General features: G+C 52.8%; 9 protein-coding genes across 9 annotated transcripts; 6 read left to right on the forward strand and 3 right to left on the reverse strand.

Annotated features, from left to right (window-relative positions):
• Window positions 1–397: 397 nt before the first annotated feature.
• On the forward strand, window positions 398–2,590 carry CTAM01_02086 (fork head domain-containing protein; the record flags this gene model as incomplete). The annotated part of the gene is made up of 4 exons (XM_060518125.1): window positions 398–511; window positions 587–1,573; window positions 1,633–2,453; window positions 2,509–2,590. 4 exons carry the CDS (start codon window positions 398–400, stop codon window positions 2,588–2,590), a joined length of 2,004 nt encoding a protein of 667 aa, XP_060387659.1.
• Window positions 2,591–2,977: 387 nt separating this feature from the next.
• CTAM01_02087 (uncharacterized protein) lies at window positions 2,978–7,082 on the reverse strand (the record flags this gene model as incomplete). The annotated part of the gene is made up of 4 exons (XM_060518126.1): window positions 2,978–6,724; window positions 6,778–6,833; window positions 6,888–6,971; window positions 7,052–7,082. 4 exons carry the CDS (start codon window positions 7,080–7,082, stop codon window positions 2,978–2,980), a joined length of 3,918 nt encoding a protein of 1,305 aa, XP_060387660.1.
• A 1,900-nt stretch (window positions 7,083–8,982) lies between these two features.
• CTAM01_02088 (uncharacterized protein) lies at window positions 8,983–10,923 on the forward strand (the record flags this gene model as incomplete). The annotated part of the gene is made up of 3 exons (XM_060518127.1): window positions 8,983–9,570; window positions 9,861–9,934; window positions 9,999–10,923. The coding sequence occupies 3 exons, from the start codon at window positions 8,983–8,985 to the stop codon at window positions 10,921–10,923; spliced, it is 1,587 nt and encodes a 528-aa protein (XP_060387661.1).
• Window positions 10,924–14,421: 3,498 nt separating this feature from the next.
• On the forward strand, window positions 14,422–15,086 carry CTAM01_02089 (uncharacterized protein; the record flags this gene model as incomplete). The annotated part of the gene is made up of 2 exons (XM_060518128.1): window positions 14,422–14,532; window positions 14,790–15,086. The coding sequence occupies 2 exons, from the start codon at window positions 14,422–14,424 to the stop codon at window positions 15,084–15,086; spliced, it is 408 nt and encodes a 135-aa protein (XP_060387662.1).
• A 1,767-nt stretch (window positions 15,087–16,853) lies between these two features.
• CTAM01_02090 (ferric reductase like transmembrane component) lies at window positions 16,854–18,775 on the forward strand (the record flags this gene model as incomplete). Its single annotated transcript, XM_060518129.1, has 3 exons — window positions 16,854–17,321; window positions 17,430–17,651; window positions 17,714–18,775. 3 exons carry the CDS (start codon window positions 16,854–16,856, stop codon window positions 18,773–18,775), a joined length of 1,752 nt encoding a protein of 583 aa, XP_060387663.1.
• Window positions 18,776–19,968: 1,193 nt separating this feature from the next.
• Window positions 19,969–20,439, forward strand: CTAM01_02091 (uncharacterized protein; the record flags this gene model as incomplete). The annotated part of the gene is made up of 2 exons (XM_060518130.1): window positions 19,969–20,067; window positions 20,206–20,439. 2 exons carry the CDS (start codon window positions 19,969–19,971, stop codon window positions 20,437–20,439), a joined length of 333 nt encoding a protein of 110 aa, XP_060387664.1.
• Window positions 20,440–20,984: 545 nt separating this feature from the next.
• On the reverse strand, window positions 20,985–22,329 carry CTAM01_02092 (uncharacterized protein; the record flags this gene model as incomplete). The annotated part of the gene is made up of 3 exons (XM_060518131.1): window positions 20,985–21,252; window positions 21,310–22,187; window positions 22,246–22,329. The coding sequence occupies 3 exons, from the start codon at window positions 22,327–22,329 to the stop codon at window positions 20,985–20,987; spliced, it is 1,230 nt and encodes a 409-aa protein (XP_060387665.1).
• Window positions 22,330–23,361: 1,032 nt separating this feature from the next.
• On the reverse strand, window positions 23,362–24,423 carry CTAM01_02093 (uncharacterized protein; the record flags this gene model as incomplete). Its single annotated transcript, XM_060518132.1, has 1 exon — window positions 23,362–24,423. One exon carries the CDS (start codon window positions 24,421–24,423, stop codon window positions 23,362–23,364), a length of 1,062 nt encoding a protein of 353 aa, XP_060387666.1.
• A 2,232-nt stretch (window positions 24,424–26,655) lies between these two features.
• On the forward strand, window positions 26,656–27,126 carry CTAM01_02094 (uncharacterized protein; the record flags this gene model as incomplete). Its single annotated transcript, XM_060518133.1, has 1 exon — window positions 26,656–27,126. One exon carries the CDS (start codon window positions 26,656–26,658, stop codon window positions 27,124–27,126), a length of 471 nt encoding a protein of 156 aa, XP_060387667.1.
• Window positions 27,127–27,228: the final 102 nt, after the last annotated feature.

Below are 27,228 nucleotides of genomic sequence, written 5' to 3' on the forward strand. Positions count from 1 at the left end.
CCTGAGAGCGTGTCGCAAGCGCGGCTCAACACCACCGCCCGCCCACCTTTCCCAACCTCGCGACGCCCTTTACAATACCATTTGTCCTGACACAAAGGAGCGCCAAAATTCTTACTACAGTCACCTTACCCCCGTCTCACATTGTCGCAGAAATTATATAGACATCATAACTCTTTGTGGCACTTGCCTGCCCCGGACTTTCAGATCCAGCCCAGCCAGCCCTTCACCCTTCACGACTTGACGAGACACGACTTTCCCATTCCTTCATTCCTTACACGTCTGAGACCAACTACTTCAATCAATCGTCCACCATTGTTTATACCTTCCCGCGCTCCGCCCTCCGTCTTGTTCAGGCCCCTTTCGCACAGAGGTGCCGCATGCTCGAGGCTCCTCCACCATGCCTGCCTCAGCAAAGCGCTCCCAGCGCACTCGTCGCGACACTCGCCGCGATACCTCCCCCGCAAGATTAGAAGACAGCTCCCCAACTCGGCCAGCAAAGCGACGAAAGAAGGTAAATTGATGCCTCTGCTCTCTACTGACAATTCGATCCTCGCATCATCGATGACACTAACGCCGCTTCCATCAGGTTGATGATCCTCCGCCTACCGAACCCGCCGACGATGACGAGTCCAACCTCACTGCCGATCAGTCGGCTCAACCTGTAAGCGACGATGATCAGCTGCTCGCGCAAGTAGTTCAGCACTTTCAAATTCCCAAGGAGGGCGCCCCCCAAGCCAGCAAGGACCATGCGAACTCGATACATGAAGCCAATGGCAGCGGTGTTCAGGCCTATGCCAAAATCGCCGCCCAGGATTGGACTTTCTACATCACAAAGCTCATCGTCAATATTGGACGCCCGTCTGAGGGCGTCACTGAGGATGACGAAGACTTCATTCACATCGATCTCGGCCCGAGCAAGATGATCTCCCGTCAGCACGCCCGGATTTACTTCAGCTCCAAGGAAGAAATCTGGTTTCTCGAGGTCAAGGGAAGGAATGGCGTAAAAGTGAACAATGTCCCCATGAAGCAAAAGAGTTTGAGGCGCCTGGAGGGTGGTGAGGTTCTTGAGGCAGGTGGCACGGAAATGATCTTCGTTCTTCCAACCGAAATCAGTCCCTTGCACATCGATCCTCTCTATCTCAAGAGAGCTGGATTATCGCGTCAACAAATGACGAGCCCTCAACCGAGAACGGATCTGCCGGACGAGCCATCTTCCGCCCTAGGCTCGACCATAAGAAGTTCTCGAGGCTCCCAATTTCGCCAACCTATTGCCCCGGCTCCTGCAGATTACAAGCGGCCCGGAACCCCTCCTTCTGCAATCCGCAGTAAGCCTACGCCGTCGCAACACAAGTCACCACACTACTCAAGTTCGGGCACGCTGTTGTTGAACTCCAACGACATTGATCTCAGCCTTGACGAGAACAAACACATCAAGCCGCAATACAGCTATGCGCAAATGATTACCCAGGCGATTATCAATACGCCAGAAAGGAAGCTGAATCTCAACGGTATCTACAACTTCATCATGAACAACTATGCATATTACAAACACCAGCAAGCCGCTGGTTGGCAAGTAAGGCTTAATGCTGTCAGACTCCCTCGCAACCTCGGTCTTACTAACATTATTCAAAGAACTCGATTCGCCATAATTTGTCGCTGAATAAGGCCTTTGACAAGGTTGCCAGATCGACAGACGAGCCTGGGAAGGGCATGAAGTGGCAGATTGTCCCAGAGGCCCGGGAAGAGATGACCCGAAGCGCATATAAGGGGGGTAGAGGCGGTCACAGAGGCTCTTCCGCGCCCTCTTCACCCAACAACCAACTAAACTACATTACTCATGGACCAAGGGACGTGAATGCCAGAGAGCCTGCGTCGGCGCGGAAGAGGAAGGTATCCGTAACGGGATCGCCTCCGAGTTCCTCCTTAGCTGCCGTTCAATCGACTCCAGATCGCAGCACGCGCCGCCTTGCTCCTCCGAGCACTGCCATGACCATTGATGGCAGTCCTCTACCGAGGCCGCGGAAGGGCGCCGCATCTGCATCGAACAGCTTTCCCTCCACCAGCTACCACGATCAATCACCGACACTCACCTCATCCTATCTACCAGACGAAGGCGCGTCTTTCGTCACACCTGCCCCTCACCGTGTTCATCCCCGACTAGCGCCCCCAAGCACCGCACAGCGGCCCAGTCAACACATGCCGACCAGTTCCCCAGCGCCCTTCTGGAAATATGCAGACATCGGCAGCACCCCTCTGAAACCTGCTGCTCATTTCGACATGAGTCCTTCTAAGCCGTCTCTGGGCGGAATACCGCAAAGTAGTAGCCCACCTCCTGCGAAGTCGCCAAATCTTAGCCCTACAAGATCACAACACAAGGAATCATCACGGGAGGCGCCGAGTGAGCCGTCCAACCCACCCGAGATTGAAGAAGACCAAGGTTTTGATTTAGCAAAGTAAGTCTTGTCAACGCCATATCATACACCTGTTCCTTGACTAACATCCGATCAGGGGTTTCCAAAGTATTGGGTCATACCACGCACCTGTTGGCCGGGGATTATCAGTAGCTAGCGCCATGAACGGCCACTCATGAGACAAACATGAGCCGCTTTTGGCAGGACAATAAAGCCCATGCCCCCTCATAATGATGTGCTACACTAAATGTACGAATTGAGAGCATTTGTGAGAGTGAAGATAGTATAATTCTCAAGGGCTCCACCTGCCCATGCCACCTTCCTACGTAATACCTATATATATTTATATACGTCGTAGTATCCACAGATGTACCGATCAATGCTTTTCCTACTCCCGTCCGATTGTTTACAAGTACAAATGCCTGCCTAGGCGCCATCGCCAAAGATTCAAGGGTTCAAAGATTCAAACGCGAGCGACTGGTCCACTACAGCCAAAGAGAAACCGCCTGGCGTGATCATTCAGGGTTTGAAGCTTGGAGGCGGTTGCGACGTCATCTTTCCTCTCTTTACTTCGAAGACTTGCCCCTCCTCTTGGGGTTGCCTCGGCTCGGTCTTCCCTTGGAAGTCTTGCTTTGGTCAGTGCCCTCGATAAACTTGATCAACTCATCGATGCTGCGCGAATCCATGCCTGAAGGGTTGCCCAACTGCGAGCTGCTGCTCGGTCCGGCGGACACGCTGGGAGCAGTAGCGGAAGCCTGGTAGGGCGCACCCTTAGGAGTAAAGCGAATGCCTGCGCGCAAGCGACGAGCCTGCGCATCCTTCTGGTGCTTCGCAATGGAAACGGCGTTCTGCGTAAGCTGCTCGAGCCAGCTCTCGGCCTCCTTGGTGTTCTTGTCTTCGGGTCCAAGCTCGCCGAGGAAGATGTTGTAGGACTCGCGCATGCGGCTGACGGCTCCCTTAGAGTCTTGGTCCAGAGCCAAAGCCTGAGCAAGTTGGAACAGAAGGGTGGCGGCGTTGATCGAGTTCTTGCCGAAGACACTCTCGCAGATGCGGAGGGACTCTTCGAACCACAGACGGGACTCGTGGTACGCCTTGAGGTGCTGAAGCATGACAGCGCCGTTGTTGATGGTTGTGATGGAGTCGGGGTGGTCGGCGCCATAGATAATCTTCCACAGCTTCAGCGCGTGCTTAGCATAGATGAGCGCACCGTTGCTGTCGCCAGCTTGGTGGAGGAACAAGCTGAGATTGAGGTAGTTGAGCAGGGTCTCGGCAGAGTCAACACCGACAGTCCTCTCGGAGACAACAATGGCCTTCTTGGCGAGCTCAACGGCTGCTTCCTTCTCATCCAACTGGTAATACAGCATAGACAAGGTGTTGTAGACGCGGGCGACTTCGGGATGAAGGATACCGTAAATCTGCTCGTGTAGAGACAAAGACTCGAGAAGAAGCTCCTGGCCAAGCTTGCGCTGGTTTTGCATGATAGAGATGCGGCCGGCCTCCAGAGCTTCCTCCGCAAGAGTGCTGCGGGGACAGGAGTGCTTTACGATAGGCACAACGTTGACAATATCGTCTGCTGTGAATGTAGTGTTGGGAGCAGGGGCCGGGGCTGGGGTAGCCGCTTCTTTGGTTGCCGCTTTCTTGTTCTTCTTCTTCTTGTTTCCCTCCCCGTTGGTCTGTCCATTGGTCGCAGGGGTACCGTTGGTCGCAGGAGCCTGCTCAACCGGCTTGTCTGTGAAGTTGTACTCCTTTGCTTGCAGCTGGAAACCAAGCTTGAGGGAGATCTCACGAAGCACCTGCAGAGGCTTAAGGTTGTTGTAGAAGTCGGCATCGAGCTTGTACCGGTATCTCTTCAAGGTCTCCTGGGAGATGCTTTCGTGGAGGGACTCTGGGGTGACCTTCTCGAAGGATAGATCGGCATCAGTGTACAGCGACTTCAGGACTGCGTCAGATTCGGCCGCCGGCTTGGGACTCAGTTTGTAACCCAAGAGGCAGTTAAGAAGATGGGAGATGCAGGCTGATGAGAAAGGTGCCGGCAGGTGTCTGAGGTAGTTTGAGGCGACATGCTTGAAGGAACGAGCGACCATGTCCTGGATACAAATATCCTTCAGGCACTGCAGGCGAGGTTCAGAAGCGAGCTGTGCCACCTTTCCAGTGTACCTGATGTTGATGCCTCTCTTGTGCAAGAGACGACCCAGGGACTGGCCATCCATGGGGAAGCTGATGTCGCAATCGGTAAGCTCACGAACGAGGTCGGGAATGACCTGGTCGCGAAGGTACTTGGATGCAAGACGAACATCCTCCTCGTCTTTCTTCATCTCCTCCTTCTCGGCATCAGTCTGGGGGACCTGGCCGCTGAAGACATCGGGGTTGAGCGAAAATGCGAATTTGGAAAGGTCGATGTGATCTTTCGAATCTGTCGACTCCTTCGGTGTCTCCGCCTCCTTTGTCTTCGGCTTCTCCGCCTTGACCTCCTTTTTGTTGACCTCCGACTCTTCTTCGCTCTCGCTCTCACTTCCGCTCTCACTCTCACTCTCCTCGCTGTCGTCGCTTTCGTCACTGTCATCGCTGTCTTCTTCCTTCGCGGAGGCATCCTTGCTCTTCTTGGGCTCAGCCGTAGTTTCGTCAGTCGCAGTCTTGGTATTCTGCCCACGGCGTGCCAGCTCCTCGTCAACCCAGGCCTTCATCTTCTTCCGCCCGTATGAGTCAATCAGCTCCGGACGAAGGACGGCCATACGGTGGGGGTACTCGACATCACCTTCCTCCTCGAGCCAGTCAATATCCAGTGGCGTCACACGGTACAGGTCGAGCACGTATTTGCGTCCGTCGGTTCCCAACAAGCCCTTGGTCTCCACGCTGGCTTCGAGATCGAATCGTTTGCCATCCTTGTCCCAGACAGCATGCTTCTTGACCTTGATAGCCTGAGACAGCTTGGAGAAAACGTCGGCAAATCGCTCGTCCGCCGCAACGTTCTCTTTGCCATCCACGGCACCATAGTCGATCTGATTTTCGCCAGGCTCCCTCTGCTTGAAGATTCCTGGGACGATACTTTGGCCAACAATACGCTTACCAAGATAGTCAATAACAACCGTAGCAGGGGTGAAGAGACCATCAATGTCAAGCTGATTCACTAGCCTCACTCCTGCGACGTCCTTGCCAGTGGCAACACGAGCTGCCTCGTCGCCTCCCTCAGAAGTGAAGGTTTTCACGCCATCAGCACCAAAAGAGAAGAAGATGTTGTTGTAAACGAAAATCTGGGCATCTTTGCATTCCGTAGGGTTCAGCGGAGGGATTTCGCCACGGGCAACGAGCACAGCACCACGAGTGGCCGCGTCGTTGTAGTCGGCGAAGAGCTTGGACATGAGACGCTCACGGAAAACTCGGTCCTGCACAGTCTCACTGGGAAGCTCCCTCGCGGATTGGAACTCTTCGTTCCAGTCTCTCAGTGTGTCGGTGTTGTCGGCGCCTGCAATGAGATACGTCTCCTGGGAACGTGTCCAGTCAGGGGTGTGAGCGGAGAGGGGAGAGTTGGATGACGGCACGATCCATGGCGCAGAGGGTATCGCGTTGGTGATTTGGAAAGTCGCCAGCGGGTCCTTGCGGTTGTTGAACTCCTGGAGCTTGAGGAAGGATGCCGAGAAAGACGGCGAGATCTGGTCGAGGAGCCCGAGCAGGGAGTGGTTCGAAGCGGCTTTGGGTGCAGGGCGAGGGAAAGGATCGAACTTGGCATTGGAGGACTTGTTGATGAAGAACCCCCCAACATGGGCTGTGATTTGGTGTTGCTCACCCTCGTTAGTAGTAGCAAGCAGGTACAAGAGATGACCCTTCTGCTTGAGGTGAGGCGGCGGCGGGTTCCACGGGGAAAGAGTAATGGTCTTGACCGTCTTGGGTGCCTCTTCCTCCTCGACGGGAGGCAACAAAGTTGAGATTGGAACCGGGGTCCCAAAGCTGTAATCCTCCTTTGTCTCTTTGGCAACCTCCGTCTGCCCTCCGTTGGCTTGTTCCTCGGATGGAGGCAAGACACTATCAAGCAGAGAGAGACCGGGGAGAATGCCCTGGACAGCGTCGGTGCGGTCTCCAGCGGCACCAATGAGCTCTCTGATTCTCACTAGGTGTATACGGGCCTCCTTCTCCGTGTATGGGTCTTCGACCAATGTGACTTCAGGGCTTTCGACAAGGCCTTCGATCTCGGATATCGGGAGGAAGTCATTGATGCGTTGGCCGCGGTGCTCCAGGTGGAAGCAAGTGTACTGGAATGCCACAGGGAGGTCGATGATGGACTGTCGAACTTCGTGAACCTGCTCTTGTGGGGACACCTGTACAAAACTGGTCAGTGGATGTATCCGCGAGTGGACTTAGCACAGCTAACCGTAATTTGCATCTGACGGGGCTCGTTGGGAAGCTTGATCGTAAGGGTAACCAAGGCTACTATGCATCAGCATTTAACGTCCCAACCCCATGAAAGCTTGCATTACTCACCGTCTAGGCCTTGATCGATCTCGCCCTCAGCCTGGAGCTCGGCCTCGGCTTCAATGGGGGGCGCTACCTCCTTTTCGGCATTTTCTGGAAGGACTCAAAGTTTAGCTTGAAACTGTTTAAGGATTGCATTGCGTATCTTGGTTTTGCTTGTGGATAGTTGGTACCTTTGCCTTTGGGTTGATCGGATTGGGACATTGGTACTCGATGTAAGCAGAAATACCAGAAGGACCTGGATTTTATATTCCTCGACGGACAGAAATCCTGAGAGGGGATAGATATATAATCGAAGCTTCGAAGTGGAGAGGGTTGGGAAGAATTGAGCAATCGCACAAATCAATGCAGATACACAATTAATATAGGGTAGAACGATGTAAGTAGCGGTCTGTGGAATATAGATGCGCAGCTCCGAAGTGACGGGTGGCAGAAAGGAATACTCGGCGGCCTAAGAGAGGATGAGAGGGTTCCAACTCAACGGCCAGTTGCGGATCGAAAGGGGGGTGGTAGAGAAAAGGTGAGAGGGTAGAGTGCCGTTTGGGAACGATCGGGGAAAAAAATTCACGGCAGAAAAAAAGTCGCGTTGTCATTCATCAATTGACGGCAATGCACCGGCCCGGCAAAGCTGGAGCTGTCGGTTTTTTCGGGCCCACTCCGCTTGAGGGAGCTCTGTCAGTTGTCGTCGGTTCTCCCTAAGCTGTCCCGGAAGGTAGCGAGCCCTGACAGAGCCTCCGGTAGCGAGGCCCGGTTCTCACCAGAGTCTGTACCTTATCAACTCTGTGCCTCCTTCTCTGCCTCTAAAGGGTCAAACAACCCGTATTGTATCTGTCCATGTAGAGGATTGTTACTTACAGTATCTATCCGAAATAACAGCTGAACGCTTTCTGAGACATGTCGAGTTCTCAGTGACCATGATTACACCGCGGTGGACAAGACCATTAATGCAAGTTGCTTTCCTCCAGCCGTTCTTACGTAAGGCACTCTGAGGGGGGATACTCCAGGTTTTTCGAGCTGAGGTGCGCTACGGACACGTGACCATTCAGTTAGCGCTGCGCTTTGTGGTCTAGTCCCTTTTGGTGACAGCACAATCCTTGTCTATGTACACACCATACCTGATTGGGGAGTTTGTAAACATTCAATGCGTTGGACATATTCCGTCCCAGCTTCACTCATCAACTACTCAGCATACCAAGAGCTAAGTTCTTAACATCAGCACACTGCGCCCTTATTCGCTATTGCTCTACTTAGCAGCTATCTTGACATCACACGCCTATTTACGAGCACTCGAGCACACTTACTACTCAGCTTACTCTCATACTGCGTATCTGAGCAGCTTCGGTTTCGTGTAGTCGTCAACACCAATCCACGTTGACACTGACCAAGCGACGCAGCAAAACCATTCCGCTATCCTCCAATAACGTACACCTGCGGATTCTCATATGTCAAAAGCACATGTTATTCAATGTTTCAAACCCAGCACTATCGACAACAGAATATTAACTTCGGCATGAGTGGACGGACTGGTGGACCAGAAATGGCGAAGGTTACCAACAAGAACCGGAGAAGAGAAACCAGGGCAGAAACAGATGGAAACCGATCCCTCGACCATCCTGGCCTGCCTTGGACTTCTTCGAGATGCCAAAGACTTTTACGCCCTCTTCAATCGCGGATTGCTTTGCTACGGAAGGTTGCAATAGCCGAGAGAGCTGCTTGCGGGCAGACTCAGCCTGAGAATGAAGCCCTCAAAGATGCGCTAGATCGCGAAACGGCCAAAAAGCCGAGCCTTGTAGTCGAAGCGTACTTCCCTAAGACAAAACGACAGCGCCCGCGCCGTACATATTCCATGAAGTTGGCTGACTCCTCAGAAGACGACGGCAGTATGGCATCAAAATCTACTATCCGACCCAGGAGTCTTCGACAAAGGCCGAAAAGTTGTGCTTCCGAAATGCCTAGCGTCTCAACGCCAATTCTTCGCAAAGCCAGGCACCATATTACAACATCGCCGAGTGTTGACCAACCAGAATGCCACGAGACAGGGAGCAGCTGTATGCGCTTTAAGACTACGAGACGTGGGCCACTCGACAATTCAACATCCAAATTAATGCGTCTCAGAGACACACTGCCACCGGGAAGGTACCAGATTTACGAGGGTATTTTACACGACCTGGATACTCTCCTACGCTCGACGATTCTCAACCATCCTGCAGGCGGGAAGAAGTCGTTGTTGTCGATGTGCCTGAACAGAGTGCCTCAGTGCGCGCAAGAGATTGAAGACTGGGAGAAATCTCAGGCTGTGAACAACGGGCCGGTGTCCTGTATCAAGCAAATGGCTTATTCTTTACGCGTGTACGACGAACTACAGACCCTTGGAGCCACCGACAACGGCTGGAGTCACTTGCGTACACTCCTACGGGCACATGCTATCCATCTTCTCAAAGGGGTCATTGGGGAGGGTCTGCTCGATGTCTCGTTTATTCGCATCTTGATCGATTATTGCAAGGCCATGCAATTTCTACACGAAACAGCAAGCCTTACGGAAGCTATGATTTGCTTCCTTTACTGCAAGCCCCTGGAATCAAGAGATACGCCTAGAGTCAACAGAGAAGGCCAGCTGCCAGCCTATTTGTTAAACCTTGCAGAGGATCCAGTTGTGGAATCTCACTTGCTCGAAACGTTCTCCTCACTTTTGGTTCGTAGACGGCTCCCCTTTGACATGGTCACAGGGAGAGGTTTTGGTGGCTTATGGAGTATAGCAGCTTCCGCTGTACTCGAGAAAAGAGCACGCCCTTCTGCAACTGAGTTCGCATCAACCGGACTTGCAGTCCTGTGTATGAATGCCTACCCGAGACGTCAAAGGCGTTCCTCAGCGCTCACAACGGAATCAAAATCAGCCATGCTCACTTTGATGAGTGTACTTGGTGCATTGTCAGCCATGGCTATGATTTCGCAGGATTTCGGACATGCTGCACCCGGTTCCAGTGCAAGTTCGAGAAGTCGGACCCAGAGAGCGGTAGTACATATTCTCCACCAAGCATTGAGACTGGTGAGAAGTCGTGTCGGTAGCAAGGAAGCCGCGTTCCCACTTCTACTGGCATTGTTTCTGTCTCTATCCCCCAGAGCGGCGCACGAAGCCACTCGGCTCCGACTGAAGGCGGCGATAGACGGCTTCGGACGTGGTCTGAGCCTGGGGAGAGCCCCAAGCACGGGCAACAATGACAGCCAGCTTCTCGACACCACCGTCGACTTCACCTGCTCGATTGCTCACTGTTGTGGGAGAGCCACCGGCCAGCCATCCAACTCGTACTTTGCCAAAGTCTGCGAACTCATCGATACCCTTGAAACGCCAGGGTTCGCAAGATTGAGAGGCAACGGTGCCTTTGTTTTGGCCCACAAGACAGACGATCTACGCGATCTTGTCTTTGCAGAGACGTTGAAGAAAGACCTGGCCGAGAAAGACGGCATGGTTGTAGCCAAGGGCAACTTTACAGGGTTTCGGTGGGAAGAAGGCATCAGCGAATGGATTGCAGTCAGCCCGTTGGCGAGAAGGCAAGGAGACTTCACCCGAGAAGCCCTACCTCGGCGCCGAAGCGGAGGACGTAACAGTGACGTCCGGGTCCTAGCGGATCGATCGGAGCTGAATTCGACCACGGAAGGAGCCGACAAAACCGGGGCTCTGGTTTTCGCAAGTCCCAGACCGACGGGTGAGTCAAATGGTGACCAAGTGGGCCGACGACTGGCGGGGAAGAGGAAGAGGACACAAAACGAGGATCATGGCAGCCGCAAGAGAAACTCGGGCGCTGAAATCGCGGGAATCGACGGAGTTGACGGTATTGACGAGCTTGGCATGGGTCCAGAGAACTGGCCACGGGTTCTGGGCAAGTCCCGATTGGGAAGCCATGTTGTAGGAGCTAGGATGCGGGACGGATGCCGGCGGGTTATCCGGAGCAGCGAGACATGCTCTCGCAAGGTTTTGGCGGACTTGGGCGAGCAGGCCGCCCTCAATGACTGTGGTCTCAACGACGAGGATGAGCTGGGATTTTAATGACAACTGCAACAAGTAGATTGGGTTGGCCGTGTCAGTCCAGTCCGTTGGGCATGGATATGTCAGTAGCTTTTGTGCGAGTCAACAGGGTGCAAAATAGCCACCAGCTGCGTTTCAGATCCTTGCCAATGTGCGGAGTTAAGACTGGAGACATGGCATAGGGTTGTCCCCGATGTGGACCTTGCCTTTCTTCTTCTGTCGCCTTCATCTCCAATCAATATTCACTTGACTTGCTTATCCGACATTCTCGTAATGGTGCGGCAGGCCCGTGGCGGCGCGAGCAAGAAGATATCTTGACATTTCAGAGTGATTGGCCAGCGGCACATGCGTATTAGCCCCTCGAAATGGAGGACTTCTGACACATGAGCTCGCAGGTAGTACGACTGCAATCATAGAAAGATCCGAAGGGAATATCCAATTGCAACTGACGGGAGACCAAGACCGTTTGTCGCAATCAGACGGTTTGAGCTGTCCAGATCTTCAGACAAAGTTTCCGTAGCAGACGTGATGCGTTTCCTGTCAGGGCGATATGTTTTGGTTATGCGCTAGGTCGACTGGCCGCAATATCACTGAGGATAAACGGGCCGTTCAAGCAACTGATAACAATTGGAAACACCAGGAAACGGTTGCAGATCACTGAGGCTAATGGCGGGCACCGGGGCTCATTCAATGGATCATCATAACCTTGAAGAGGGCTTTGAACTTTGAAGAGGGCAGTACAGCGTGGATTGCTGCGATAAATTGAAATGGATGTCCATACACACTCGTCTATTAGTATCCGAACATCATGTCGTGCGCTGGAATGACAATGGCAGGGATCTAGGGGACTGCTTGCCCTGAAGTGTTGTCAAGATAATCGCACTGAAGACCCCAAATAGCTCTCTTCTATCATTGGGATGTAGGCGGTATTAGATAGCGACCCATAGAGGATAGACTCGAGAGCTGAGGCATGGTAAGCTGATGTGCCTCGCTCTCGGGGATACATGCAAAGCCTGGGCCAGCAAAGGGAGGCAGCGATTGACCAAGCCGCGATTCGAGACAGGACTACGACTCTGCACTTGAGGATTCGCAATATATTACGCACACCACAAGCCGCATGCTTCGCTGTGGCAATGGCATGAAACTTTCAGATTCTCTTAATTGTGAGCACGTTTGGAACCAGTGCCCTGAGGTGGAGATCGACGTGCTAAGGCAGCCAGGGCAGCCGGAAGGATGTGTGGACAGACAGCATGTCCGCCAGCGTTGCGTTGATAGACTGGACCCGCTGGGATCTCCAAAGTCTACCATCTCACTCGTCTCAGAATGCGATCCAATGGCTGCGGCGGAGTGGCTGCGGCGAACGGTCAACCTGTAGTCGCGAAACAGCCCAACTGGACGTCGGCTAGCTAGTGAACGAAGCCATCTACAAATCAATTTCGCGCTGAGGCTGGGGCGTTTCTTCTTCCGCTGTATCGTCTGAGTCAAGGCCCGCGCGGGCGAGGACCGAGAAGATGACTTATCCCATGTTCATCGATCATGCAACATTCAGAAATTGTACCCGACTGAAACGTCATCCCAAGAGCCCAGGGCTAGGGGACTCTGGTGTATCGTGTATACGCGCATTGCTAGGTATAGGTAAGTAGGCACGCCGGTAGACGGCAACGACAGCAAATGGCAAACACTTGCTGTCGCCGGTCAGATTCCGAGGAGTGTCACACTAGAAACCGACTTGGAATTTAGCAACGAGGCATTACCGATTTCTGCGGCTTGACAATGATATTCTGGAAGCGCAGCAGCGCACTTGACGTACACAGAATGATTGACGGGAGCATGTTTGGCCAACCTAGGTACCCTTTCAGTTTCCCCAGGATTGGTGGGCGTTGAAACCTCCGAGCTGAGGCTGGTGATAGGCTGGGCGGAGAAGGTTGAAAACAAGGAAAAGGAAAAAGAAAAGAGAGTAGCAAAAGACAAAAAGAAACATGTTGGAGACCAGTAAGGATCAAGGCATATTTTCTGTCGCGATTGAAGCTTCGCGTGGATTACATAGCCACACATGGCCAGTCAGTAGCCTAGGTGGCCGATGATCCGAAGTTCGCTCACTTACACAGTAAGCAAACACGAAAAAGGCTACCGTAATAATACCGATGCGGAATGTACGGAACGACAATCAGCATTGACTCTTAGCAAAGGAAAACATCTTTAGCGGGATACGGGCGAGTTGAGCTGGCAAAGGTATGGCGGGCCGGGGGATCTGTGTGACTCCAGATGACGATACCTTGCAGTGGTTCAGGCAGTGACTGTGGCCGATCGCAGTTTGTTTTCGCTGTTTGCTCGCATCTCGCATCAGCCCCAAAGCTACGCCGCCACGCCGCTTCTTCGGGAGAATGCTGCGTTGTGCAATGGCCTGGTTCTCGTTGGTTCTCGTTGGCTTCCGCCGTGCGTCAACCCCCACTCTCCCGCCGTGTGGTCGACCACATCTCACTGATCCCAGACACGGCACGTCGCAGATGGACAAGTATAGCCGAGGGAATCGGGTCAGGTTGCTTCAGAGGGGCGTGAAGTGGGCGGCGAGTCGCTCGTTCTGGCTATTGTAGTCGAGTGTGACGATGTTGTGCAGTGATCTGGCGCCTGGGTTGGTATCAGAAGACCGGACGAAGGGCGCAAAGACAGTGGGCAATGAAGATGCGGATGAGACGCGGACCCGATCGATGGGGCATTCGGTAACTCCTTGGGTAATGGTGTGGGAGTGTTTCCTGGATGTGTCCTGGATGCGCTCTGTAAGATTGGTTCAAGCCCTCAGTTTCGGGGCCATGGAGATGTTCGACTGCATAGGTAGGTGGTGGCTGCGGGCTTCCACCGGTGCTTCCTTGGTGTGACAGGACCGAGACGCACAGGTACCAGCTCCTGCGTCTTCCCATCTCGACTTGCGCGATTGGACGCGTATCTTAATAACAGATTGGCTGTTCGGAGATCAAGGCCGGTGGTGCCAAGTCAGAAGTTTGCAGTGTTGGTGGGATGGTGGGATGATGGGGAAAAACAGGGTAGGGCATCGGCTGTTTTCGCAGTAGGGCAGTCGCAGCCGGCCGGTTGAGGTACCTGCAGCGTATCTTAGGATATCATAAGTACGTACACTAGTGGTCCAGCGCCGCTACCTAAGCATCCCCGTCACCCGTGAGAAGCTCCGCCGGGGCTCCGCCTTGATTGGCTTAGCGCAGCCTTGGACTCGGGAGCGGCTTGTTTCAGAGGCTTTCTGAAAAAGTGGATTCTCAGATCGTTTTTTCTTTCCTCTTCCAACGTAGGTATTCACATACCTACGCCTACCTGTAAGGTATGGCGTTAGGTAAGGTAAGTTCCCTCCCTCGCTGCCAGCCTGCGTGCCTGCCACTGGACAGACGAGAACATCCTGTCGGTGCAGTTAGCACTGTCAATCAAACCCCGGGTGGGTGTTGGCTCCGACATATTCGTACCGACACAGACTGTGCCCCAGGATACGCGCAAATGCTATTGATATCTAGGTGGATGGAAATGACAAGAACAGACAAGAAACACAAGAACACCATCTTTGCTTGTGCCTCTGCGTCGTCTAAAGAATTCAGGTCTAAGAAAAGACACGTCGGCTACGGCTACATCGTATAAGAGAAGCACTCCTGGAATCATCCCCTGGATGGGCGCGCCATAAAGTTTCCCCTCTTCGGATACCCTTCCCTTTGCGTGTCGTGTCTTAGAGAGTGCTCCGTATTCTGTACAGCAGAAGTGCTTGTTCGTGACTTGGCACACAACTTTAGCCATGTGTTTCGTTGCATGACTGCTGGCATGCTATGAATTACGGCGAGTCGGCGACACCATTGTTAAATGAGCCTTGACCCGGTGTGCGTACGGTGTGGTAGCTGGCAATGGTCGATGGCGTTGAGTTAGGTTGTGTGAAGTGTAAAGTGCTAACCCCTGACTATCCGCCCAGCATTGGCCATTCCACGACACCAGCTCACACCTGCAAGGTACGAACGAATCTTACAACCAATCTGCTTCACAACCGCCAGGCTCAGCCAGGATTAGGTGCCATTGGAGCCAGGAAGGTCACGCATCATAAGGCAGGGCGTGGAAGAGACCGACAGACCGACGGAGTTGTGTTAGAGACAGATAAGGGCCAGAAAAACACCCGCGGCCACGGCATCGTGGAGGCCTGAAGGAATCGTAGGTAGGGCCCTTGCCTTGCATCAGCATGGTATCTTGTCAAGTAATATGTATCGTCGTCGCCCATGCTTCGAGAATGGAAATGGAAATGGGAAGTTGGAAAGAGAGGGGGGACTTGAAAAACAGTACGTACTTCCAAGTTTGTGCCTTTTGGGCAACCTGGAACCTGGATCCCCACCTCTTGCGCATGCAAGCCCCTGCGTCGTGGCTCCCTGATCTGCTGCAGTACATACGTTCTGCCAGTACGTACTTCCAACCATGATAGGTAGTCCCTCGTCTACCCCTGCCGCCTGTCGTCCTCTCTTTCTCACCTCAATGTCATCCCGTGCCTGTCAGCGGCCCTTGCTGCTCTGTTGGGTTCTCTGCCTCTTCTCTGGCCCTTCTCCTTACAACTAAGAAATCCCATCTCTCAGCTCCTTTGGTCACACACACACGCACGCACACCACGCACTCCCAAGCGCGCGCGCGCACCCTCTCGTCCCCTCCAACTGCCGTGCAAATGCCGCGTACGAGATGGAAGTTCAACTCCCTTGCCGATGTCACCCCTGTTTGCCTGTCAACATGCACCCTGCAATCGCATAGTCATGCCCTGCCCTGCATGTCCCGAGGGCCGCGCCTCGTCTCGACTTGACTTGGCCAGAATCTTGCGTAATGTCATGTGTTCTCTGCTTCCAGATTGACAGCGCCCACTGTGTATGCATCCGTACGAATGCTCCATAGTCATCGGGTGGAATATCCGTAGCTGGCACCCTGCCCTTGCGGTCTCGTCTCTTATGACATGTACATACTTCGTATCCTAGGAGAACTGTGGACGAAGTGCCTCGGAGCGACTAGGAAGCGCTTCCTTTTCTCTCTATCTGGGGACATCCACATTTGCGGAGAGAGCAGTCTCTCCTTGCCTTGTGGAAAACGGTGTTTTAGTCTCCATCAACTGGGCCGTATCAGTTCACACACCTCCACTCACATACTCTCGGGTAACGGCCCACACGGTGCAGCCCTCCCAGAGAGGATCCAGGAACGCACCATCTTGGGGCCCGGGGTCGACTAATTCCTAGTCGGACTCCCCTTTGCCTTGCGCAAGTTCGGTCCAGTCAATCCTGTCCAGTTAGTGAACGTAGGTACCTAGACTAAGGTGGATTGCAAAGTACCTGACTATGTACCTCTGTGGTGTGTCTGGTATCCGTACTTACCTTTACATCACTGATATCTCTCGCCTCTTATTCCTCACAATTTCTGCTCCTTCTCTCCCCTCTCTCTCTCTTTCCTTCCACTCCACGGCCATTTGTTCCCTTCTCGTCCTTCCCTTTCACAAACTCCCTCGTCCTACCAGACTTGGGTTGTCAGCTGACGTCGCTCACCCAAAGACGTCCAATTTCTCTTTCCACTGACGCCAGTTCTGTTATTGCATTGACTGCACTTTTTGACGCTTCTTTCCACTGGCCCACCCCTTTTGGAAGTACCCATCGTGCCGGCTTCGAGATAAATTCCAAAAGACGGGAAAGAAAAACGACAATCCCCACCAGATCTATACGACTTAGTGTCTGATTAACCGCCTTGACCAATCTCCTTGTAGGCGATTTACTCTCGACAACGCGCAAACGAGCTACCTTCTCTTTCGACTTCCGGTGAATTTGCTGTGCAACTTGGGGGATATTGGAAGTAGGACAACCAATCACGACGACGGGTCAACAAAACCTCACTCTCTCTCTCTCTTTACCTTCTGGTCTAAGCCTTTCATATCTTCGAACTCAACCTTCGCCATGGCCGCTGGAGGCGCAACGAAGTCTCCCGAGGAGCAACAGGCGGCTATCGATGCCGCCAACGAGAACGTCTCCCTCTCCAACTATCTGTACTACATCTGCGCTGCCATTGCCGCAGCCGTCATCATTTGGAGAGTATGGACCGTCATCGTCAGATATGTTCGCACCGTTGCCTGTCTCAACAACGACAACCAGCGCTACTTTGCCCAGTCAGACTCCAAGGTCTCCTGGATGAAGAAGAACATCCTCTACGCCCCGGTCATGAGCAAGCGCCATAACCGCGAAATCCAGCTCAGTTCTGCCATCAATGTCGGCACCCTCCCCAGCCGACTCCAGCTTCTGTTCCTCACCGGTTACTTCGCCACGAACATCGCTTTCTGTGTCATTAACATCCCCTTTGCCGGCTCTTTTGCCGCGGCTGCGTCGCAGCTGAGAAACCGAACTGGTACCTTGGCTGTTGTGAACATGGTGAGTCGTGAACAGCTTATCCTGATGAGCGAGTCTCAGATATCAAGGAAACTTGTGCTGGCCAGGCCTGAGACACCACTCGTACAGTGAACACTAACCGGATGGTAGATTCCCTTATTCCTGATGGGTGGCCGAAACAACCCTTTGATTCCCATGCTTGGCATGTCCTTCGATACTTTCAACTTGTTGCATCGTTGGTTCGGCCGTATTGTCATTTTGGAGGCTCTTGCTCATACGCTGGCTTGGATGGCCAACACTGCCAACAAGAGCAGCTGGCAGGCAGCTATCACCTCAGCAACGACCGTTCCCTTCTTGCTCTTTGGTTTTGTTGTAAGTGGGAAACTGCCCTAAGTCAAACGATGTTGAGGCAATGAGACTAACCTCGATGAAAGGCCACTTGCGCTTTCGTGGCCATCGGAATCCAGGCTTCTAGCCCGATCAGACACGCCTTTTACGAGACGTTCAAGTTCCTTCACATTTTGCTCGCTATCACGGCTGTTGTTGGTACCTGGTACCACTTGCAGATGAAGGCCCTGCCCCAGCTCAAGTACATGTGGCCCGTAATCATCTTCTGGGGCGGTGATCGCGTCTGGCGTGCCTGGAGGGTGTTTTACGGCAATGTCGGGCACGGCGGCAGCAAGGCCCTCGTCGAGGCTCTTCCTGGCAACGCATGCCGTGTTACGGTAACGATGGCTCGACCCTGGACCTTTGGGCCCGGCCAGCATGCCTACATGTACATGCCGTCCCTCAGCCTGTTGCAGTCTCATCCCTTTTCCGTCGCTTGGAGCGAGGAGGCTGAGGATCCTATGGCTGAGAAGGGGTCCCTTAACCGTCAAGACATTCTCGCCATGCGCAAGACCACCATGTCCTTCATCATCCGCGCCCGCACTGGAATGACCGACACACTGTATCGCAAGGCCGCTGCTTGTCCTGAGGGCAAAATGACTACGACATGCATGGTGGAGGGGCCCTATGGCGGACTGCACAGTATGCGCTCTTATGGTACGGTTATGTTGTTTGCTGGCGGTGTTGGCATTACTCATCAGGTACCTCACGTTCGCGATCTCGTCGCCGGCTATGCGAACGGAACTGTCGCCGCAAGAAAAGTTATTCTCATCTGGACCATCCAGAGTCCTGAGCATCTCGAGTGGATTCGCCCTTGGATGACGGAGATCCTGGCCATGGAGAAACGCAGAGATGTTCTCCGAATCATGCTCTTCGTCAGTCGGCCAAGGTCAACCAAGGAGATTCACAGTCCTTCGTCTACTGTTCAAATGTTCCCTGGACGCCCCAACATCGAGACGCTCATTAAGGCTGAGCAGGAGTCACAAGTTGGAACCATGGGCATCAGTGTCTGTGGTCCTGGCGCTCTCAGCGACGAGGTGCGCCGCGCCGTTCGCGACCGCCAGCATGATTCAGCCATTGACTTCAACGAAGAGGCTTTCTCGTGGTAAGATGGAAAGGGCATATTTGCGCAACTGCAGCAGAAACGCAATAGGGTTTCGAGTGGTTTTGCATCAGGCGACCTCCATGTGCTGCGAAGCAATACACGTCAACACAAGAGCAAAGGGTGAGTTATTAGGATGAGGTTACCGTACCTACCTGGCGATCGAGGCACAACGGGTTAGTTCAATGTATATATAGGGGATCGATTTAGACCGTAGTTTTATGTATATGTGATACCACATATTTCACACATAATTCATGTATCTAAGAGACATAGTGGGGAATCCCGTGCAAGATACGTCACTGAAACCCAGCCTACCTTACTCCGTACCTTACCTTCCCTTCAGGTAGGTATCCGTAGTGTGCTGTTTCCGAGGCTTTGCTCAATGTACCTAGCTTGCCTTACCTAAGGTACCTATCATCGTCGGAATGTCACCAGTGCACTCCCAGTGCCAAGTCCCCTGTCAACCATCCCCGGCTTCTTCACCGACCCCTCCTTCCGCCGTTGCCTTCTGTCAGCTAGACAAGCTGCTGCCTTTCTAACCCTTCCCCGTCCTCCGCATTCTTTGATGAATAAATCTTTTGAATTTGTACCCTGACGGCCCAAGACGGAAACAGCCAAATAGCCAACAGGTCTCTAGGCTTAACTGAGCACACAGTCGAAAAGTGGCCCAGCCTGGCCCCAGCCTGACCCCAGTGCTTCCCTCCGAGGCCCAGCTTAGCTCGGTCCCCATTCCAAGGAAATCGAACGTTGCTGACGTCCGTCACACAGCGGACTGGTGATTTCAGGAGGGTCCACGGCGGGCGCGCTTCAGAGGGCTATCTTATCTCTCCTGTCTACCTCAGCTGCACCCTCACCTCACCTGCTCACCTGAGCGTTCGCCGCATCCATCCGGCCTGGGCACATATCCCCCTCCCGTCTCCCGCACACCCGCCTGCCCTACGCTCTTTTTCCGGACTTCAAAACACCTACCACGTCAACCAGGGAAACCCCCCTTCCACGTTATCCTCATTCTGTCCTTCGGTAAAGCGCTTCGAGGAGGAAGCTCTCCTTCTTTTCTGCAGCTTTGCAAGAAGCATATCGACGACAGCACCAAATCCGAAGCTGCCTGCCGCTATTGAGTGGCAAGGCTTCGCGACCAGTCACAACCGTTCCATCTCCCACCGTATCCTGCCTGCGCAGGAGGAGACTTTGCACATAATGGGGTTGGCGTACAACACGTACTTGAACAGCAACAAGGTCTATGGCTGCAAAACATGCAAGGCGCATCTGTCGAACCATGAAGATATCATAAGCCGGGTATGGTTCATCAGGATATTCTCTCCTCCTTGCTCTGCATCGCATGCTCCAACAAGCTTTGGACCACGCAAGCAGACATCGTCTCCACCTCTCTGGTAGCCATCTATGTACACGCGCTGACAAGTGTGTCAACAATAGAATTTCCGAGGCCAGCATGGCAAAGCATACCTATTCAACAGCGTCGTCAACATCGAGACAGGCGAGCCCAGCGAACGAAACATGACGACTGGACGACACATCGTACGCGATATCACCTGCAAGCAGTGCAAGGAGACCGTTGGCTGGAAGTACGATAAAGCATACGAGGCTACGGAGAAGTACAAGGAGGGCAAGTTTATACTTGAGGCTGAGCTTCTTTGCAACGTCACCTAGACCTTTCGCGTGACAAGCAAAGCTCTCCCAAGGGGAAGGGATACTATGTTGAGATATGGCGTTTGAGCTTCAGTTCGTCGGGTTCTTGTTCGGGGGCAAAGGCACCATGATGCCTTGCATACGGGCGGCGTTTCTTGGTGTATAGGACGGTCTCCATTTGGGGCCGATCGCAGCGCCTGGCCAGGCAATCGGGTTTCATCTGACTCCGTGAGAGTGGCATATACCTGTCAGTTGGTTGTCAGCCGATCCCTCAAAGTCTGTCAGCATTCACACCTCCCGCTCAACCAATAAGTTAGGAGATCTTTACTCGGGGTTGCTGGGAAATATGGCATTGGGTTTTCTCATTTAGTCTTAGTTGAAGCACAATAGAGACGGTTCGTGGAGTGCAACTGAACCATATCTTTGAGTGACTGATTCTCGCACGCCTAGAATACAGCCGCTTCCATACCTGATCTAAATCAAGCTACAATCTAGAGCAGAAACTCTGGCCATGGGAAGGAGCCAACCGCAACCCCGCTGACTAAACCGTACTATGCCCCTTCTCTTCACTGGTGTTCGATGGGTTCTTCCGGAAGTAGTTCCTCCACCTCTTCGTCAGGGACAAGAAATTGGAAAGGGGGTTGCACAATTCCGTTGAAGAGGAAGGTAAAGTAGACAAGCAGGCCAAATCCAACGACTTGCAGCCACTTAAAGGTCTCCCAACGGAGCCCGAGGGAGACGATCCAGATGAAGAGAGTTCTGCACGTATCGATCGTAGATCTCGAGGTAGCGCTGACGCTTCTGGTGACGGAGAGACCAAAGAAGTTGAAACCACTGTCACGGCGCGCGTTAGTAAGTCGTCTGCTTGTCAGGTAAAAAGTATGAACGTACCCGATACTGATCATGATCAGGATGCTGGAAATCCCGATGGCTCTGTTCTGCGTAAGTTGCCTCCAGCCCTCGGCCATGTCGAAGTATCCGTAGCGTCCAGCATCGGTTTTCCCGATAGCTAGATGCAAGACAATCATGCCAATGACTGTGACAGTAAAGCCGAAAAGACCTTCGAATCCAACGACACGGATAGGTTCGATGGATGACCTTTCCAGAATCCATTCCTCCAAAACGAACTGTGTCGCAGTGAAGATCTGCGCGCCGGCAATGAGGAGAACACCCACAACCGTCAACAAGGCATTGGACTCGGGGGAGCCTTCTTCGACGTCAGCCTCGTTCGTGTTCTCATGGTAGATGGCACCAGCCAATCCAACGATTGCGACGCCCGTGACAACGCCGACGAGGGACAGCCATTGGAACAAAAAAAGTCTACGCTTGAGGAAAATGACGCTGAACACCCCGACGAAGAGAACGAGGGCGCCGCGAGTCATTTGGTAGATGGAGGCCGCAACCAACAAAAGACCAATGTTCATCAGCGTTGTACCGAGAATATCGCAGATGGCTGGGAGCGCCAATAGCAAAATACGAGGCCCGCGCAGAATAGCACCGCTTTCCTCTTCTTGAGGCTTCGGGCGTCCGTCCACGTTGCCGACAAGAGGAGCATCTGCATTATCGGCATCATTCGGGTTGACGGCCTCGTAGCCGTTAGCCGTGGGGTTCGCTCCGGGTCCATAGCGACGATACAGGTTCATCAAACCGATGACCAGCCAACAACCCATCTCTCCAACAAACATCTGTGCTGTCTGCAGTACAGGTTGGTTAAAGTATGCCCGTTTCGTGGGGTCCTTCGCATCGCAGTTGCGGACGCATTGCATATCCTGTGGGGGGAAGCTGAGTTAGCATCTGGTTTCCAGGAGCCAAGGAGTTCCAATATACCTGATACTTTGTGAGAAGGGTATTGCAGACGCCTGTCAACAGCATCATGCCGACAAGAAAGGGAATAAGGGCCCGGGAAGCCATGTTGAGCGAACTGTCGAACTTGACCGGCGAGACGACTGTGGGCAGGTGGAGTTGTGAGAGACGAGATGATGCAGAACCAAATGTATCCTTTTCCAGTCACCCCTCTAATTGCGTTATGATACGAGACTGCTTTGGGGAAACACGCAGCCGGAAGAGGCTGGAGGAAAGGGAATTTGTTCTTTGGACAAGCACAGCAGCCGTCGTTGTCGAGATGAAGGTTGATGTAGCGGCCGTATTCATCTGGACGTGGCGGAGGTGTTGAGCTGAGTGATGGAACGAGCCGCTTATCAGTGGGTAAGGTGGACGCCGGTGGTCTTGCTCGTACCTCGGGTACTTCCTGTGCTGTGTTTAGGTGTCAGAGTACCTCAGCAAAGTCGATGTCACTTCCGCAACCCACTCGGCTCCCCAAAATGGACGCACGCGGCCCCGTGCCTACCTTATGCACCTTCTGACCTCCACTCCATTTAGCGTCCGGGTTAGGTAGGTAGTTAATACGGAGTACCTTAGAGGCTTTTGGTTGTTTAGCGTTCTGGAGCTGGTCACGCGTCCATGTGAGACTCTGACGGGTTAGCCTCGATGTTAACCATCAACGTGGGTTGTGGGCCATGGTAAGCCAAGAGAGTAAATCAACCAAACGAAAATTTCTCTCACATCAGTTACTGCCCCGTCAGTGAAAGAAGAGAAGGAAAACCCCAAAGTCATTTGAAAGTGGTCGGCAGCGGATTTGTTTCATCAAATCTGGTGAGTATAGCAAAGCCGCTCTAACCTTGAGTGGAATCTGATATAGGCCGTGCAAGCGACATCGTTCAGAACCATGTTATCTTCAGTTAATATATGCATCCACCTGCCCGCTAGGATCTCCATGAGGTGCATCATAACTGGGAATCATCTTGTGCTCCTGACCATTGACAAAAATCAAGTGGCATCGCGGGAAGGATAAACATCACTTTCAGCAAATTAAGATGTCATTGCGTATTGTATTACTCTTCGTGTATAGGTATCTCGTCTGTGGCTTAGTCCCACTTTACTAACCTATTTCTTTTCCTTGGGCTTCTTGTCCTTGATGTTGTTGTAATGGTGAACTCCCATCTCCTTATCTTTGGCTAGACGCTCCTCATCTTCTTTGCTGAGCGGCACGCCTTCAATGCTCTTCACTTTCTTACCCTCGAAGAACATCATCAAGCCTCCTATGGCAGCCGCCAAACAAGCAAGCGCAACGAAAAGACCGGTGGACCAACTGGGTCGATCGAATCTGTTCATTCCCCACATGAAGCCTGAGAGAACACACTGCAAGAATGTGTTCCACACATTGAACCAGATGACGAAGTCCATTTTCCAAACTGCTGTGGGAGGTGCTCGAACTCCAGTGAGGGGAGCGTTTGGAATAGCTTTCTCGGGGTGCGGAATGTGCAACACAGGCCGTTCGTTTGCCAGCTCCGTGACGTTTTCGGGGCCAATATGGACAGGGAGTTGGTCAGACCCAGGCAAACGGAACCATCCGCGGTGTATACCCGCAAGCCGGCCAAGAGCTTCAGGTTTCTTCAGGATGCGATACTGCATCAAGAAATACAAATCACGGAATCTCCACGGCGCCAATCCGAATCCTGTGACGCAGAACAGAGCGTTCAGAATCTGTGAATCCCATTCGATCCATTTGCGCCGGGGAGAGTTGATATCGTTGCATGTCGGGTAGCACATTGCCGGGGACGCATTGCAAAGTAGCAGAAACAGCATGCCGCCCCAAGCAACGACATTCAGGCCGTAGAGAACGACGAAGAAGCCGAGGGGCGTGCAGGTGTAATTCCAGAACGCTTTTGCGCCAATTTTCATAGACTGCGACTTGGTGTGTGCGGGTGGGAAGTGGTAGCCGTTGTCGTAGGGTTCGTACAGTTCGTGCTCTGCAGTGGCCACGGTAGCGGAGGCGGCACTGGTTGGTATTCTTCCTTCAACATCTTGTTTTTTATCTTCATTAAGGTTGCTGTTATTGCTGTCGGAGAACTTCGTCTCGGTTGTGGACTGATCGGAGTTAGGGTGGTCCAGCGGCGCGTTCCTGTCCTTCTCGCTGCTGTCCAGTGAAGAATCTGGGCGAGACATTGCGTCGGATTCCAGAAGCTTTTGTTGCTGTCTGATATAGACGCCTTCAGGGCCTTCGGTCCCTCGAGACGTATGCTTGCTGCTGACCCAGAAGGAATAGCAACGTGTTTCGGTATCGCCCGCTGCAGATTGGTGCAAGTGCGGCGTGTGATCCGTACAGACGAGCCCCCGTGTGTCGACCGCGAGAGTGTTTCTGATTCGGAATCGTTCGAGTATCTGGTGCTGGGTTGAAGACCAGCTGTAAAGATCGATGACGATTCGACAAACAGCGTAGGAAAGAAAAGGCTGGTGCGGTAGGTCCTACTCAAAGTGCTTTTGTGGATAACGATGTACCGCTGGTGTTGTCGAAGAATTGAATAATTAGAGACTAACACAGCAACACGCAAGACCGAGTCGTTGACAGAAAACTGCTGCCAGGAAGCAGCGACGAAGAACCGGCGGGGGTCAATAAAGGGTATCTTTGAATATCCGACCTAGTAAACGGGAAAGGCAGCTGGCGCGGCGTGGGAGAGGAAGAGTGATTCGGAGAATTCAATCAAAAAAAATAAAACAAGGTACGGCGATTGTCAAAGAGGTGTTATGTGGGGGCCGGTGTCGAAGAAAAGCAGGAGAGGAAAGGAAGACTTGCAAGCCACAATGCTGAGCCAGGGTCGGAGGATATAGCAAAGTGCCCAAGAGTCCTGGGGGGGGGGGGGCTGGGTCTAGGCCTTTAGTGGTGGAAAGGGGCGGAACATGGGAAATGCGTAATGGAATGAGACGCTAATAAGCACCGACCTTGGGAAGGAAGATTGGACTTCCATTGATGGACGGATGGACTCCCCGTTTATGCCTGCCCTGCTACATGGTAGCCTGTGCCTTGAAGGAGGGGCGGCCAAAGTTCTCCGTCCAGGCGTGACAGGCTGCTTCATTGTCAACCTGTCAGAGGCTAGAGCCCGTTTGCCGTGGGCTACGGCCAATAGACACTGTCCGCATGGAAACGCTGGTGTCCATCTCAAGTGATCTAGGGGCAGGAACCACAAAACAGCCGTCGCAAATCTGGACCCTTACGTCAATACGCGTACGATGGACCGGGAATACACTTTGTTAGGTACTTTGCACGACCACAGCCACTGCAGATTGTGTGACAACACGCGCAGTGAGGTCAGCGACACAACCACACAGCCTGCCTTTCGGTACGTACTCATGACGGGATCTGAGAGGCATGTGCACGTATTTGCCCCAAACCTTGGCTGTTGGTTGGCTCGCGTTTCCGTCGGTTACGTAGGTTGACCAGGATTATGAGAAGTGGACCGTGGATGCCGATGAGCTGTGCTTTGCTCTGTGGGTTTTGTCTCAACTCTTGAGAGCCACAGAGCATTTGAATTTGAGTTGCCGGCCTGCCGGTGGATTCGTTCAGACATTCAAGCTAGGACATTCTTGTATAAATGACGATTGCCGCTGCAGCTCTCATGTTCAAAAAGTCGCAAGAAATACAATATCTTCTTCTTCTTCTTGGGAATAGGTACCGCAGAATGTATTAAGATAGCAATCATCAACACCAACTATCCCATTCTTGATTTAAGTGAGACAAGCCAATTAGGATGGGTGAGGAACCGTTGCTGTGTGCCTGGCTAAAACAATCAGCTTGGCCCAGGAGAGAAACATGACGGAGATTCACAAGCCTCAGAGCGGGGCTGAGAATAGGAAACGTAGGTGTGGCTTTGACAAGGCATGGATATTATGCACACTTCGGATCGTTTCGCTCCCTACTTACCTATGACGATGACTACATCCACCCGGCGGACAAGGTGCGCTGGACTAATAACATATGAGTATCTGTAAGGAGCAAATATGCCACAACCAAAACCTTTGTCCTCTTTCTCTGTTCCGCCTGCACCCATAGGCTAAACTGGGTGATTAATTTACATCGGTAAGGTAAGGTAGGCGTAGGTAGGCACCTACTGGGACCAAACGCCACGGAGGTCCTGAAAGTACCGCAGAAGCCTCTATACGTGCATGTAAGTGTCCTTAATAGATATTTATGCATTTATCGATGACACAGCAAATCGTTTGCCAAGGAGCACCTCTGATTGGCATACCGACAGTCTTATTGGGGCCACTTGTCTTGAGAACCTTGAGAACTCTTCAACGACAACCGCAACAACTTCCTCGGTGACTTTGGTCTTCTCAAACATATATTACGCCCTAGCAACTCCGTTTCTCCAACACCTCATCAAGATTGGATCAGGCGCAATGGCAACCGCAGAACATCTAACCAACCTTACCGATCTAGTCCTCGGCAACCTGCGAGATCAGCATGACTGGACTGATGTCGAGGTTCGGAGTGACGGGAAAAGCCGACAGCGTCCCATCATCACCGGCCTCCCGCCTAACAGGCTGTACATGCACCCAGACGAACAAATTGAGGTCTTGGAAATGGAACAGACCGCCGGCAAGCGCTCGAGCCAGGCCCCCGAGTATGAGTGGGTTCTCCCAGTGCATCTGGGCGAACAATGGACGCTGAGTTCTTTTGCTACAATTTTTGACTCCATCGACACTCTGCCACGAGAACTCGATCCAGCAAGCACCATCGATGGACCCCAGAAGCGGGATTGGCGTGGCACAGATCGTCAAAAGAGACTACTCCTTGCCGTGGTCCACGACGATTCGACCGTGTCTTATTACCTCATTCACGACGGTATCGTCAAGCCAAGACAGAATTAAGGCATTGATCCTATATCTATCTCAACATTCCAGCACCGCAACCGCAAACTCCATACTACTCCTGCTATCATGCTGAGTAGGGAGGCGACATCTTCTCGCTAC

The sequence above is a fragment of the Colletotrichum tamarilloi genome (genome assembly GCF_030869305.1).
Source record: "Colletotrichum tamarilloi strain Tom-12 chromosome Unknown Scaffold_4.1, whole genome shotgun sequence".
NCBI lineage: Eukaryota > Fungi > Ascomycota > Sordariomycetes > Glomerellales > Glomerellaceae > Colletotrichum > Colletotrichum tamarilloi.